At 38.2% G+C, this 17419-nt stretch overlaps 1 protein-coding gene across 1 annotated transcript; it reads right to left on the reverse strand.

Annotated features, from left to right (window-relative positions):
• Positions 1 to 6016: 6016 nt before the first annotated feature.
• On the reverse strand, positions 6017 to 8485 carry Smp_104710 (hypothetical protein; the record flags this gene model as incomplete). The annotated part of the gene is made up of 2 exons (XM_018788468.1): positions 7036 to 8485; positions 6017 to 6078 (listed from the first exon to the last, which is right to left on the reverse strand). The coding sequence occupies exons 1-2, from the start codon at positions 7469 to 7471 to the stop codon at positions 6017 to 6019; spliced, it is 498 nt and encodes a 165-aa protein (XP_018654007.1). The 5' UTR covers positions 7472 to 8485.
• Positions 8486 to 17419: the final 8934 nt, after the last annotated feature.

A 17419-nucleotide genomic window follows, 5' to 3' on the forward strand; every position in this document is an offset into this window, starting at 1 on the left:
ATCAGAGGCGATAAATGATCAATGAAATTTCTTCTCACACCTCAGATCTACTTACAAATATATACAATTTGTTATCTTAACACACTATTCGTTATCCACTAGATGTCTCATACACACCACAGCAAACTTACATTAAACATCACTAACATGATTGAAGGACCTGTTTAGTATAGAGTTAACCAAAGAAAAATGTACCTATTTATATTCCATAATTTTGATATTTGATTATATTTCCTTGAAAAAGCTTTGATAAGATTGCCGAGAGAAATGTTGGACTTAATCAAAATTCAATAGCTGAGATTCTAAAAATATTTTTTGTTCCTGATGTCTTGCACTAACTCGGCGCCCAACTACTGTGAAACTATTTGTTCAAATTTAGACGAAAGTTCTCATAATCTTAAAATATACTGCAGAAAGTAGAGTGAGTGGATCCAAAATCACTGACCTCATTTTTAAGACTACAACTGGAGGGGTAAGTGTTGCGTTTGAAACACAGTGGGATGATTAATAATTCAGGTTAAATATATTTCGCTAAATTTATTTATTTAAACACATAAACATTGGTATAAGGAGGCACCAAATATATATGCGCCATACAAATTAAATGGTTTGTGTGAGGGCTGGGATACTGCACGGGTGCCTAAACTGAAGCAGGTGGTTTTCTTAGAGGGCCACTCCCTGGGCTTTTGACCTAGAATTCTAATCCACAAGGCAGTTGGAAAACTTTAAGAGATGCAGTCCCATGGTAGCCGTTGATGGACAATAGGCTCACTTGCTTCCTCAGGATCCTTGAGCAACTGTGTATCATTGGTTTGGAACCAGGGTTTTCCAACTCCCCTAGGTGGATCTTCCGTATCCACCAACCCGGTTAAAGCACCGGACATTCGCTTCTCGTCCTTTCAATTTCGTAATCAACACTCCTGCCGTGAGAAGGCACTGGGTAGGAATTCTGTGGCAGTGACTGTATACACGTGGCCATGTGAGAACATTTCGAAAGGGAGAGTCGATTCTCCCCATCTTCGACCGTACCAAGGCATTTGGGGGGCCATATATTCCCCAACAGGTAAAAACGTGAATATCATATCTCAACGTAGCATTTGTTAAAATAAAACCGAATTTACAGGACAACTTTTATAGGTTTTTGGGCATTATTATATAATATGACAGCAAGACAATAGTAAACAAATAAACCAGGTTGTGTGCCATTTAGACTGAAGTTCAAGATCAAACTAAAAAGATATAATAAAACAGGCGTTAATAAACTATGTTTGTATAACAATATAACCATCAGATTGGACAACTCCACAAGGAAGAGATATAGAAACCCGAAATAAATCAGACAGACTAGTACAATTTCACAAGCACTTAAAAACATTTTAGCATTTCAATAAAACTTCATCACATCAGAACCATAAAGTCTTCAAATCATTAGAAATGAAAGTGAGATGTTTTATCAAAGATGGATTTTAGTCCTATCAGAAGCAGTGTTTACAGAACATAAAATTCATCTCTTAGAGATTAGAACATTCATTAACACTAATTAGACAGATCAGTCTAACAATCATTTGCAGTATGTGTAAATCAGATTCTTTTATGGTAACAATATAGATATATAAGATTCGAGAAAAATGTAATTACGATTGGACCAAAACATACAGAAATGTTGTAAGATGAAAAAAAATAATAAGAACTAAGTTATAACCCTTTGTGGGTATTCAAGGATAAGCTTATCAATCTCTGTCGGTATATGAGTCCCTTGAATGAATGCCTTTATATCACCTTCATTCAAAAGGCGATTGTTTTCTATATCGTTATTCAGAGAGTTCAAGATCTGTTCTTTGCCCAATCTGTAAATCAAAAATAGGTCACTTCAGTCCTGAGTATCAACAACACAAAAAATATAAATCTTTGCTAATTCATGTACGATGGCAATACTAGTAACTAACAAAAGTTATTTACCATTATGTATATGATTAAAACAACATCAAATTTTTTTAACGAAACAAGTTTCACCAACGCATATATGTATCCCAGCTGAGGACTGCGAAACGGAACAAAATATGCTTCAGACCCTACTGTTAGAGAATATTCAAAAATATAAGGGAGTCGTAGATAGTAGACTATTTATTGATCAGTTTGCAAGGTATTAGTCGTAGTTACTAAACGCGCATTAAGCGGAAGTTTCAAAACAAAAACGTGATAGGGTCACCGTACCCATAAAGTCTTATGAAACCACTCAGTGACACCGGCTTACAATCTATTTTACATAAACACTATCAGCTATGATTCATATGACCTAACAGGAAAGGGACAACAACAAGGGATAACTTAACTAATAAGTAAAATTATTCGACAGATCCATCAACACTTAAATCTTTAATAAGCCACTCATTTCTGGAATTTTAAAATATTTATCAAAACTGTTTCTTACTCAATATTATATTGTATTTTCAGTTCACTTACAGATACAACAGCAAAGATAAGAAAAGAAAACTCACCAAATTAAAAAAGCATTTCTGCAGATTTAGAAATTAAAAATATGTTAATCAGTGATCAATCCCAATTGCATACTCATTATTTATAGATGTATATTAGAATCATTCAACTAATAACCATACATGAACCACCCCTATATTATTTTCAAAGATTTTCTTAGAAACCAGTAAACAAATTAAAGTAGTGTGTACTCCAATCAAGAATATAATTATTAATGTAGAAATACGTTTTACACCACATGTACAGAGAACATTTATTTTCTAACAATATATTTTACATTGCTAATATTACTTTCCATTTTCCTAGTAAAATAAAACCTCCTAGATTTTCTTCTTCATTATCTCAGATATGTGCTCGTTCCGCTCAACTTATTTATATTTTGTGATCGAATCCGATACAGTAAACGATTAAATTTAGCTTATTCATTAGAAAAGAGGTGATAGGCTGGATTATAGCCTGCAATTAGCAATTTTTTCAAAACTGCGGACTGAGTTAGATTGGATCCCGAAATTCTCTTATAGAGCAATCCTGGCACTTACGTTTGTTTAGTTTATTATGTTGGTTAAAGTGTAGGAACCATATCCTGTACCCTTGAATGTCATTAGGGGGAACATTGTGTTTGATTACTTAACAAACTTATATTGACCCAATGTCTATCGCTTTATAAGACAAATGTATCTTGTAGTAAAATATCTCAGCATTCAGGACACATTGAACACGACATTAACAGTTATACATATTTCAGAATGGAATAAACCTTAATGTAACCAACAAACGCATCCTAAAAGAAGCGAATTATGAGGTCAAAATAATAAGAGAACAACATTGGTAAATAACCCTATGGTTAGACTAAATCTAGGAATAGGTAATATTGAGTCCCAGTTTCAACTTAGTAAGAGCAGTGAGAATACTACTATTTAGGTACAAAGAACCATAGAAGAGTAGTTACATGTCGTCGCTTAGCTGGGATATGTATGTTAAAGATGGATCGTTTGACGACCTTCGAGTACTATATCAGTTTCTGGGAGAAAAAAAACTGGGTAAACAATCACAATGAGTATAAATTATTGGAACCCCTGGCGTGTTTTAACGTAGTTGTGAAGGTTACACCATAGCTCTCTGAAAAACGAAGAAAGTTGCTCAACTAAGAAAAGCAAACCTTAGTTGTTTACGAAGTTAATTGTTGGTGTAGCATCCCTATGACAAAGTTTAATAAAAGTTTATTAACAGCCGTGCTATATTGATTTGATTGCACCTGACGTTACTAAAAATCTGGCAAGGATTGAATGAAACATAGTGGACACGAATGAAGCGTAATCACAAGATTCCAACTTTACTAGGTGATAAGTGACCAATAAATACACTTATTTAACAATGGTTTAAGTTTTTATAGGCCAAAATCACATATTTTCAGATAACAGAATACCTGTCCTTAGATTTAAAACAATGAAAGTATTTTAATTCGCATGTTAGAAAACTCAACATGACAAGGACAATAAAGTATAAAAAATAACTAGATAAACGACACAACACAATACACTTATCTTTATTTTAACAACTGAACTTGGTTTATTAATTCAGATTCTGTTTCTGAGGTGAGTGAGTTGGAATGTCGTACCTGTACTGTAATAGAGAGGTACTATCACATGACAAGCTAGTGTTCAATACACACAAATAGCTACCTGTAGAACTGTACTAATAAGACTATGGAATAATTGAATCCTATTTATAAAATGCTGTTCCTGTATTATTATTGGTTTTCTGAAAACTAGTAGTCAATTATGTATAGAAAGATCTCAAAAACGCAAATATCTGATTGTATCAGAAGGCATAAATATGTTAATACTTTTCTTCTTTGAAGCTAGTAGACTGACGTTAATATAAGTTTGGAATTCCACTAATGCTAAGTAGCAAAGAAAAGTATAAGTTACGAATTTATATACCCAATCCTGAGACAAAAACTTCAAGAAGGTACTTAAGGTTTAAAGTAATCACGTCTCTTTCCAATGTTCTAAGTGATGACTGCCTAATGCCTTATTAATTTACAAACCAAAAGATATAAAAGAAATTGGACAAATCGTTCTTATGATCAACGGAGTAAACCGTATACACACTCTCAACCTAAATCAGATCTATCATTTTGAGATTACTTGTGTGATAGGGGAGTTGTAATTATTGTTAGTTAATCTGTGGCTAAATTCTAGAAATTTGTCAAGTCGAAAGAAAACGTTTTTACGGATTAGCTGTGTACATTTCACAATACTAAGGAACCTTGGATACTAAAGGATTGAGAAGCAACTTTACGGACTACCATTCATTGGAATCATACTGTAATGCTTCAGTAGACAAAAGAAATAACTCCAGTGGGATTGTGATGAGGTGTAACCTATCATTCGTCCGCGTGTGCAGGTTTTTGGAGTTTTCTAGAGGCTTTAAGCAACCCTCCAGAATGAGGTTTTGCTACGCCCTAACTTTTCCAACCTGAAACCTGGCACTTCCTTAAACTTCATAATAATGCACTTTTATCCTCACGTTTAACTAAATTATACAACTGTATTTCATTTCTGTGGTCATGCTTCTACTGAGAAACATGGCACTTAGTGTATAAAAGGCTTAGTATGTAAATATTTAGTGAGACCTATTCGTACGTCCCGGCATGTGATTAAGGAGAATGGCGTATTGTGACTATCTACAAAATTTCTTCGTCATTACAAATAAAGTAGGCTGGAAGAAAGCTAAGGACAGCCAAACCAGAACATGGCATCAGTCCATGAGGTCACTGACAATTGGACTGCATCACGTTAATAAGTGCAGACTACCTGGTTTAGATCCGCGTGATTATTGTTACCAATGGTTGGAGACTCTGGGTGACACGACTTAGAATCGATCACAATAGCGTAGGCGTATACACTCTTGGTCTGCTGTTCAACCGTGGGATTAAAATTGTTTTATACCTTTATTTCTACGAAATAACTCTTTCTTCCGGTACTATATCCCTATACACAGTCTTTCTTTTATATATTACTACCGTTGAAGTAACTACGTCTATGAATTCGCTGTTCATCTTGTTATGTTTATGAGGTGTGGCAACTTGGATCGATGCATACATGTGCCTGGTCCTACGTTGCGGCTGAGTGATTGGGGACTTTGGACGGAATGGGTCAAGATCATTTAACATGGCGCAGGTGTATCCATTCTTTGTCTTACCCCAAATTCTAAGCTTTTGAACCCTTCATAACTTTTTTTGTGTTTATTTCACCTATGTATATCTTATTGAATTGTATCTTTGATGCCTAATCTTTTCTATCACCACTCATACTGTTACTACTTCTAGTACACTGAGATATTCGGCCTAACAACTTCATCTCTTCATGCTAACAGAGTATGGTAACCTGAACCGATGTGCATAAGTACCGGATTCTACGTTGCAACTGAGTGACCGACTAATCCAAAATCACGATATTAGAACAAAACACAAAACTATTTGAATACTTTCGTACATAAGGTAAATAATTTTCAATTACAGCTTTTTCTTTTTTTCTCTTCGATGTTTTGGGTTTTTAAACTTCGATTGTTTGCGTTCTGAGATAAAAAGAAAACATAAAGATCTTTAATGATACAGGAATTTAATAAATTGAAGATATTTTCGATTTATAAATACTGTTAGTTGTAAAAACTCGATAACAAGCCAAAAAATCTTGAATTTATTAAACAATAGTACCCCATGATACTCTTCAAATGGCCTTAGTAAGAGCTAAAATCGGGGATAGACCACCTTTTTCACCATAGCGACTTTAAATACACACATGTTTGAAGCCTTTGACAAGCACGTTCAACTCTGTCATTAAATGTCATGTAAATCAGTGATCAGGCAAAGATTAATGAGCCAATCGTACTTATGCGTAAGAGCTAGTGATGATACTCTCAGTGTAAATAGACAAGAAAGAGTTCATTTAGGCAGCTCCGTCGAATCTGTTGAACGAATAAATGGACTACTCTAACCCAAGAAATCGACAACAGTTCGATCATCACATAACTTGGAGGTTGATATTTGAACTTGTGTTATTGGGGATGTGGTGCCACGAAGAACTCTCAAACTATTCCACACTTTCTAGTTTGAATGCATGAAGAAAGATACTTTCGAAAGTATCAGAATCATGGTTAATTTTTACTATATCCGAAATTGTTATACTGATATAACCCGTTATTGTTTTGCAGTTAGGTCATTTGGTTTATATTTATAATCATAAACCTGGTAATAATATTATACATATAATATGAAAGGTCCGATTCATGATAGCCGCTAACTTTTCTAGCTATTGAATTGTATGATCACTTAGATTGTGGTTGTGGTATGTTAACGGATGCTAATATAATAAAAAATATATTTCATCATATAGAATAAAATGATGAAGAGTTCCTCTTCCAAAAAAATAGACAGAAATATAATGAAAACATTGGACCATTCATATAACTCTGGCCTAAATGTTTGGTAAATCAGTGTATAGCATGTTGAAACGAACCATTTACAAGAATTACCTTCAAATTTTCTGAAACGGATACTTGTTTTTGATGCCCGGCCATCAAATGATTGCGAATACTCACAAACAGAGTTGTCCCGATTGGGCAAACGAGAATCGGGTGAGTTGTTAACCTGAGATTTAGGAATGGTGTCGGCGTTAGTAGGAGAATTAAAGCCACCGAAACTTTCTCGAGACCCAGGTGATACATTGTAGAGTTTAAAAATACTTTTAACAAACTGATAACGATATTTCGACTTAAGGATGGTTGCTCTTTTGTTGATACGTTTTTCTACAGAAGAAGGAAGTTTGAATCCATACTCTTGTGAATTAGGAAGGATGTCTGGGACACCTTGATTAGTAGCTTTCTCCTTGGCGACGAGAGTTCGTCGCATAAAATTCATTTGGAGTAAGTTCTTCGATATACCAAGCTCACTAATATCTAAGTTAGACATTGTTAACTACACATAAAGCAATAAATGGAGGACAAAATAAGTAGATTTCAGATAATTTATATTGAATATACTACAGCTATATTAAGGAAGTTTGATTGTGTCAAGTACCTACCATTTAGCCGCTAAAACGACTGACCACACTTCTCTATGTGACCATGAATTAACAGTCTTTATCTAGAATATCTACTCACTGTTTCTATAGAGCGAGGGTGTTCTCAGAAGAGATGAGCAAGATCATTCTAATGAGGTCAGATAACTTCATTTCACAGACCTGTGGTATGGATAGATTGAAACATAATATCTCATTATCATTCGCGGTTGTTTATATGCCTATTCCAATAAAGTGCCCATGAGTAGAAAAGACAGTTTATCTTGGAAGTACTGAAACATATGAAACACAGGCGGAGGATATAATTACCGCTAATCGAAATACACACAACCCGATAAATTCACTGGACAACTTGTAAGCAGTAGATTGAAATAACAGCTAAGTGGACCTGTCGCGTAAAAATGACCATGCAAAGGTAAGCGTCAACAGATGTATGCTAGCTGTTTTACTCGATACCAGCTAGTCTCTAATTCACCCCAAGATATGGTAGTATAAACGATATTGACAGGTCTTTACAAAGGAGTTAAGTAGCATGCATGCCCCCATTAAACTACATCTTAGGAAGATATGCATGATCCTCTCAGACCTCAGATATAATCCCAAGGAATATTTTGGACACTGAAATTGCCGAAATCTACTAGATGGCAAGCAGATTGAGGAAATAAAGACTAATAGGAAGAAAACGATTGCTACAAGTAAGTCTGTCGAGAAAAAGTGGCCGGGCACATTTATTGCATCCGCACTTAGTAACGAAAGCAATCAACGACAAGTAGAAATAACATAAACGTGAGATTAAGATAATCTGATAATCGAGACCAGAATCTGATATCATAAGGCTTCGAATGGGCTCAGGATAAAAAAGTGATGAATGAAATGTTAGGTCCAGGCCAAACTGTCCCCATGACCTTGAGTGGCTCTGATCAAGGCGAGTGTTCCGTATTTAAAGTCCTCAGGGTTGGTTGGTATTTTTTTATAATGAGTTAATAATGTTCAGATGATTAATTAATATGTTTACGTCTGAATACTTAGAAGCCGTTTAAAATCATTTCGAGTATGCTATCTTCCTTTTTTTAGTGCAAATATCACATTGGCTTTAGAGTAATTGTACATTGGAAAGCTGCCGTTTTTTCCCTCGTAGTTGAAGATTGTATTAGATTCCGAAAATAACGTGATATCAGGTAACAGAATGACATGCGATTCTAGGGACTGTTTACGTTGGCAAAGAAATGTCTAACACTGTTGGTCCATCTTCCAGTCCCCGAAATATTTCGGTTAATATAAATGGACGGTTTGGACAGCTGATAAAAAAGCAAAGTTTTCTTGTTTCAAGGTGGTTTCCATAAAACATTTAATGTATTTCAGTGCGTAAGATAAGCGTAGTTCTATTACTTCATAGACGACGCACACTCATTATATGCAAGTGGAGAGAGCAGATTATTTAGAACGAATCCTCAACTGGCTAAGAAGTCAGTTTCTTTAATGATACGCAAACCCAGGCCTCCTCATGACACCGACCCGAATTGCTGAAAATACCTGTATTCTCATGTACTTCCAATACAGCCGAGAATATTCCCTATATAAGCATTCTGCCGTCAGCGAATAGCGATCATCTAGTTTTGTCATTCTTTTTTGTGTCTGGTGGCATATTACACGGTCGGATTCGGCTCGACCCATATGTGTAGAGAGCAAACACAGCAGTCACACAAGAATACGTCGCAACAACGAACTGATCAGCAAATGATACCTCATCAATTGAAGTAGCATGGTCTATATTTAAAGGTACACTAGGCTTAGTTACCTCCCCGTTTATACGATACTTTGTACTATGTAGACCCGAAAACTGGCTACCACAAATAACTAAAGAAGTCAAGAAACTTCTTAGTTGTAGGAAAAAGCACTGGAGTACTTACCCCTATAGGTTCTGAACGGTACGGGTCCACTTATTGTAAGACTAAGAACGCTTGAAAAGTGTTGAGGAGTAAGGCTTGACATTCATATGAAGAGCAATTGGTTACGGATCATGAAAACAGTCCGAAAGGGCCATCCTCATACATAATTAATACTTGGTAGCGAACAAAGTTAACTCTGCCTGTAGCTCTTCTAAGGTTACTGCCGGTCCCAATCCCGAGTAAATGAGTAGGGTTGGGCATGCCGTCAGCAACCCCATCCCGTAGAGAACGCCCAAGCTGAAAAGACGCTGTCCAGAGTAAATAATTTAAACCATTTAAACTCTGCCCTGACACTTGATGAATCTTTTCAGAAGAATTACGGTACCTCATGTTGAAAGCCGAGATTATTCGGAAGTCGCGAAGCTGCTGTCCCTTCTAACAACCAGAGCGACCATTGACATAGGTACATGAAATGTTCGGAAAATGTGAAAAAAACCTGGGAGAAGCAGTCAGGTCGCTGTGAAAATGAGTAGATACAACTTGACGGTTTTCGGAACAAGTGAAACCCGTTGGACACAAGCTGGACACAAAATGATAGATTCATGAGAGATGGTGTTGTACTGTAGTACGAAGAAGGAAATGTTTCTCACACACAACGAGTTGTACAGACACTGTTCAAATCAGAATGAAAAGCACTTACAGAATGGGAATCTCATGGATCCAGGATCATCAAAACATTCTTCAAAGCGAAGAAAGAGGGGATTACATAGAATTTTATCCAGTGCTATGCACCCAACAATGAAAGCAATGAAGATGATAAGGATCAATCTCGTGAGGCTGCAATCGATCACAGCTAAGTGATTAAGTAAGGACCTGACGATCCTGATGGGAGACGTGAACGACAAAGTCGGAATGAACAACACCGAGTATGAAGATATCATGGGACGACATGGATCGGGAGAAAGGAACAAGAATGGCGATATATATATGTGAATCAATGTGCCTTCAACAAAATGGTTATAGGCGGCATAATATTCCGTCACAAACATATACACAAGGCTACATGGGTCTCTCACTTGATCACACTACAGAGAACAAGATCGATTATATTTGCATCAATAAAATGTCCATAAGGACAATGGGAGAAGTGAGAACCAGGAGAGGAACTGACATAGCTCCAGACTACCATCTGATGGTCGCTAAGATGAAACTGAGGCTAAAGAAACACTGGATAACTGTGGAAACAACATTACAAAGGTTCAATACAATCTTCCTTCGAAATGCTGACACACTCAATGAATTGAAGATGACTTCCAACAACTGATTCCAGGCCCTACAACATATGCTTAATGAGGAAAACTACTATGGGGAAAAACTGGAAAGAAATTGAAGAAACACTAACTTCAACTTGCCCGACGTGACAGGGGTACAAGAACCATCATCATAAGGGATAGATCGCTGTAGAAACCTTGCTTTGAATTTGATGGAAGAACAAGAAGACAGCCGAACAAGAACAAAGAAAGTTGAATATACAGAAACAAACAAGCGAGTGAAGAAGAGCATTAGAGCTGACAAGTAGAAATACGTGGAATACCAAGCAGTCGGAGAGGAAAAAGCTGACAGAGAAGGGAATATGAGACAATTATATCATGCGCCTAAGAAACCGATAGGAGAATATTGTAAACCAGAGTGATAATAGTAATGATAATAATATATTTCTGCAAGGGCAGATACATGCCATTTTACAGGCATTATCTACAAGTTACAACATATACTGGTTCACAGTATGCATCCCAAGCAGGTTTTTTTAGTAAATATAGTCTACAGAAGTTGATAGCAGTTCATTCGTTCAGATACACTGTGTTTTCTTCAAAATATTTTCCAAAGGGGCATCGCGTCCACATTACATACCAGATCCAATCTCGACAAAAATTGAATTAGGGTCGTGCTAAGTATTTATGTAATGCAGCTTTTTAAGTTTATGGTTGTTATAAAGTAGACTTGTGGAGAGCCTGGTGCAAACTATGACCTTGAGAATGTGCGTACGTCAAGCTCGTTTCAGATGTCAGAAGTTACATAGCTTCACCCTCAGAGCAAGCTTCTGAAGAGAAAAAAATAAACCGAGGAGCAGCAAGGCATTTGGATATGAACGATAACCAATGCTTAACATTTAGTAGTGGAACAGACGGAAGTATGATAAATTATTAGATTAAATCGATATTAGCTCATGTTGCTAGAGTGAAATGTGATCAGGGGCTCCAGATGAAAGAATGCAGTAATAAAGAACAATGAGTTGTGATATTTATCACGGCGGAGTAGGTTCGAATGAAGGAAGGGAAGTCAAGATTGGAATGAGGGAGACTGTTTATTAGAACAGAGGGTGCATATAGAGAGTAGAACGTTAAGTAAAATAACAACCATATCCTTTACAGTCTGACCAGTCAAGGACAAATAAGGCAAGTCAATCACTGAGATTTGAGAACAGTGGAACAGGTGGGTAAAGCACTAAGAAGTGCTTTTGAATAGACCAGCTCCACTGAACCCACCAGACATCAGGGCAGCACAAACAGACCTTCCTATAGATATCACTCCACCAACGATCGAACAAATCATCATGACCACCAGAAAAAATAAGAGTTGGGAATCAGCAGGCCAAACAACATACCATCTGAAGCACTAAAGTCAGACATACAAGTAACTACAACGGTACTTCACGTTCTATTCAGAAATGTTTGGAAGGGAAAACAAGTACCAACACATTGTAAATAAGGATATCTCATCAACATACCAAGGAAAGGAGATCTGAACAAGCGTGAGAACTACATAGGTATCACACTACTATCAGTACAAGAAAAAGTTCTCAACAGAGTGTTGTTGAACCGAATGAAAGATTCTCTTTCACTATCAACAGGCCAGATTCCGTAAGGATGGAATCGGATTGCAGAGGAGAGACGATTTCAGGAATTGAAATTCCATAGCGTGTTAAGGCGGATCTCACTGATAGGTCAGTCATTTTCCATTTGTCAGAAGAATCTTCCGAACATGAAGCAAAGGCTAGATTTGAGCATGACCTCAGCCACATTAAGTCCTTAATAAGCAAGCTGCTCCCAGAAGCAGTTTCAGGAGTTAGCTTTATAGAATAGGACAAAAGTTGGGTTATGAAAGTACTCAAAAAGCCTCCTAAAGGTTACCTTTGTAAGGTTGAAGAAAGAAACCTAATGCTGGGAAACTCATGCCAACTGATTGGTCCCAGGTCATACTTCCGTGAGGATCTCAGCCTAGTTGACCGTATTGAGACGAGCTGCAGAAGTAGAAATAAATGAGCGCCGCCAAGACGATGAAGGAAACTGCATACTTAAGAGTTTTCAAGTTGTAAAATTTCGGAGCTAAACGATCCCCAAACCACTCTGGATGGTGAGAAAAAATTCTCCACAGAATTAAAGTGTGCTACACAAATGATCGCAGCCTACTAAATAAAATAATGGAGCTCAAGATAGTGGTGGACGGAGAAAAACCGGATGTTATTGCTGTCACAGAAACATGGTTAACGTCAGAAGTGTTTGATAATGAAATTTAGTTAAATGGTTCCTATCCAGTAGGGTTGGTAGATTAAACCGTAGGGGAGGAGGGGTTTTCCTGTTCACGAAAATTACCTTAACCATACGAGCTGTTGAGACAGTAGCAAACGACTCAGGGATATGTGAGCTGGTATAGTGCAGGCTGAATTATAGACGGCAAGATATTGGATTAGTTGTAATATATCTCAGTTTAAAATGTGTAATAGATGACTTCCTCCTAAGCAGACCTAAGTCCTGGTGTAATAGGGGTAAAAACCTGATAGTAGGCGGCTTTAATGCACCGTATATAAGGTGGATAAACTTAGAATTAGGGTCGTCGATAGCGTCATTTAGTTGCAAACTGTTAGAAGCCTCAATTGAACTAGCTTTATTCCAGCACATTAGAGATCCCACCAGATATGACTTACGAAGCTCCTCTTCTCTCTTGGACTTGGTCTTCACGTACGGTGATGACGCCGGTCAAGTGACTTTCCTTCCACCTCTAGGGAGAAGTGATCATGCAGTCATGTTATTCAAGTTCATAGCTGAGGTGACCTGTCAAACAGTTGCACCTGCCCGTCTTAACATATGGAAGGCAGATATTGAGGCGATAAACTCTGTATCATTGGCTGAAAACTGGATTATTGACTCAGAGGCATCAGTAGAAGAGGCATGGACCCATTTCGGATAGTTATACAACCGGGTAACTCAACCGTATATATCCTGGACAGTCCCAAAGAAGAAGAAGAAGAAGCACGGTCACCCCTAGATGGGTCGGGATATTTGACGCTCAGACCAAAAAGAAATGTTGGAACGTTGCAATCTGCCTTGGCACAGAAAGTACTATGGAATGCTACAGGTTGGTAAGAAATAAGGGTATAATTAAAATCCGGGAAGCTCAGGGAAAATATGAAGTGCAGTCGGCACAATCTGCACTCTAGCAGCCTGAGAGACTATTCTCGTACATAAACTACAGAACAAAGATGCATCATTGGATTCCCAGCCTAATTAAAGAAGGGAGTGGATCTGAAATGATAGAGGACGATCAGGAAAAATCAGAGGCTATGGATAACTATTTTGGGGCAGCTTTCACTCAGGACTCTCTTCCAGACATAGAACCAGACCCAAATAAGGAGTCAACAAACAACCCGCTCACAGTGGACTTCGATCAAGACGATGTATTTAAGGCTCTTACCTCAGTAGGCACGCAAAAGTCAACAGGACCGGATGAACTACACCCCGAAACCCCGAGACACATTACACAATATATTGCAGCCTCACTAACTGTGATATTCAATATGTCACTTCATCAAGGTGTGTTACCTACGGACTGGAAGGATGCAACCATCACTTCGATACATAAAACAGGACCAATACAACTTCCATCGAACTACAGACCCGTCAGCCTCACTAGTGTCGCAGTTAAGATACCGGAAAGAATAGTCAAAAGACCATAATAACTTTTGTGGAAATCAACAACTTGTGAAACAGCAAACAACATGGCTTTAGAAAAGGTTTATCTTACACAACAAAGCTCTCTATAGCAAGGGTGCAATAGATATTCAGACTTAAATATTGTGATTACCTGATCTAACGAGTGGCTGATGCCTATCGACGCTGCAATGTGTGTTTACATGCACTTCGGGGATTTAAAAGTAAATAGGTAGAAATACCCGTACCCCTGGTCCGGTCTCACAAGGATCTTGGGGCGACATTGAGTCATGATCTTAAGACTACAGCCCATTACCGGGAGGTTGCAGCTAAGGGGTTTAGAACGCTATGGGCCTTAAGATAGACATTCACCAAGATAGATACTGCCATGTCCACTACAGTATACACAACCTTAGTAAGAACTAGATTTGAAAACTGAGTTCATGCTGCAAGCATCTGTTTATAAGGTGACTCAGATATCTCGGAAAAGTGGAGAGCGCAGCTACCCGTGCAACTCCAGAACTCTGGGGTTGACCATACAAAGAGCGACTTGAAAAGATAGACCTCTTTACTCTGTCCTATCGCAGATTAAGAGGTGATTAGATTTTGATGTATAGAATACTAAGAAATGATTTCGGACCTAATATATTCTCTTTTCTTCTTCCCATTAGATCGAGACATTTCAGAGGACAGAGCAGGCGAGTAGGAAAGCCAAGAACGAACGAAGTACCCGTGCACACAGGTTTTCACTCCGAGTCATAAATTCTTGGAACCTGATACCCGAAGCAATGGTGTCCACGCCTTCAACTAACTCATTTAAAGGGGGGGACTGAACACTCACAGAAGCATACTAGAAAAGGAATAACATAGGCCGTAGGTCGTCTGTCCTTACTACACGAACCATATGATTTAACCAGTATTTAACCAATCTTAACTTTTCTGGAGCCAGTTTATGTGCTTCTGAGGATATGAACCAGAGACATTAAATGCAAGTGTGGTTGCACATTCAACACAAAGAGAGAGGGGGGCGATATCGTATTTTTGTAGTGGTTACAAAAATCAGTAAATTTACGTGTCATTATAATGTATTACATTTCAGTTTTGATTATCGTTGATTTCTTACTGCACACGATCTTTCGTGCTACTGAGCATTCAGTTCCTCAAACGGTTCTAAAAAGCTACAAACAACCTCCAGTCATCACGAACCGCACTTGTCGCTTGCTAAGTCGTAAAAGGCACTGTTGGGCGGAATATAAACGAACTGACAAGGCGAAACTGGAGTTTCTCAACTGCTACGTCCTAATGGTCCGACCGATAACGACGGTGATGCCGCTAACCTTTTGACTGTACATTACTCCCAGACATTCCAGCTGACCCACATCAAGTATACTGACGAAAGCTTCACCTGCACCTCTACAGGACTTTCCGAAGTGGACCTGAGTGCTGACCTGGTGCTCTGTTAAATGCAGCACCTAAGAAAAGACACTTCTCCCGGTCCGGATATGGTTCATTCCGCTGTTTTGAGGGAAGCAGCTTCAATCCTGGCGATACCACTTAGCGTGATGTTTGCACACTCGCTAAGCAGAGGCAAACTACCGGAAATTTGGAAGCTGGCCCATATCACACCAATTTTCAAAGGAGGTCGACGCAGTGAACTCTCAAGCTACCGACCAATGGCCCTTCTCTCCATACCTTCCAAAATTATGGAATCCCTAATATACGACGGTATACAAGAATACTTATCATCCTTAAAGTTCTTCTCACCTCAACAGCATGGTTTCAGAAAAAGTCATTCTTGTATGACCAACCTGCTGACTGCGGTGGATAGATGGACAACCATCCTTGATCGCAAGGGGAAGGTTGACGCCATCTACCTGGATTTCTCAAAAGCTTTTGATAAGGTTAACCACATATGTCTTATTAATAAGCTTAGACGATTGAGTATCAAACCCCCTCTGATTGACTGGCTCACTTCATATTTAGAAAACCGATATTTTAAGGTCAGGGTTAGCTTCACTCTTTCTCAGGCTATGGAATGTCCTAGTGGGGTCCCTCAGGGCTCAATACTGGGACCTCTTCTCTTCTTGATTTACATTAACGATCTTCCTCAACAAGTTTCATCTGACTTATTGCTTTTTGCTGATGATGTGAAACTTTGGAGAGAGATACGTAACCATAATGATATACTAGTACTTCAGGAGGATCTGACTCGACTTCAAAGTTGGGCAAACGACGACGGACTTACCTTCAACACTTCAAAGTTCAAAGTAGTCCATCTGAGACATGTTGCAGACTATAGTTACAACATAGGAAACTCCCCTCTAGAAGTTTCCCAAGTCGAAAAAGATTTAGGAGTGTTGGTACCCTACGACCTGAAGTCGTATGCGAACTGTGACAAAAACGCCTTTCAAGCAAACCTTGCACTGGTAACATTGGAGCGCATTTTTGGCCAGTCTGACGGTAGAACCTTCCACATAATCTTCAACAGTTTTATTCGTCCCCATTTAGAGTACGGAAACATAGTATTTCCTCCCTCCCTCCGAAAGGATAAGGATACTCTGGAACGTATCCAACGTCAAGCCACGAAATCAGTTCGGGGACCCAAATTCAAACCTTACGAAGAGCGCCTCCAATCACTTAACTTTTACCCGTTAGAGTATAGGCGTCTTAAAGGTGACCTTCTTATGACTTACAGTATCCTTAATACTTCTGGTCATCCTCTTAAACATCTTCTTAAGCTTAGTCACAACACTAACCTAAGAGGTAAAACCCAGAAACTGGAGACTAAACATAACAGAACAGACTGCAGATACAACTTCTACTCCGTAAGAGTCGTCAAATGCTGGAATTCTCTGCCGACTGAGCTAGTCCAAGCGACTTCCCAGGAGTCCTTTAAGAGGAAACTTGACTTATTCTTAAGGACTAAGGATAACATATTATTTTGATTCACCGAATTCTTTTT

This window comes from Schistosoma mansoni, chromosome W, assembly GCF_000237925.1.
Source record: "Schistosoma mansoni strain Puerto Rico chromosome W, complete genome".
NCBI lineage: Eukaryota > Metazoa > Platyhelminthes > Trematoda > Strigeidida > Schistosomatidae > Schistosoma > Schistosoma mansoni.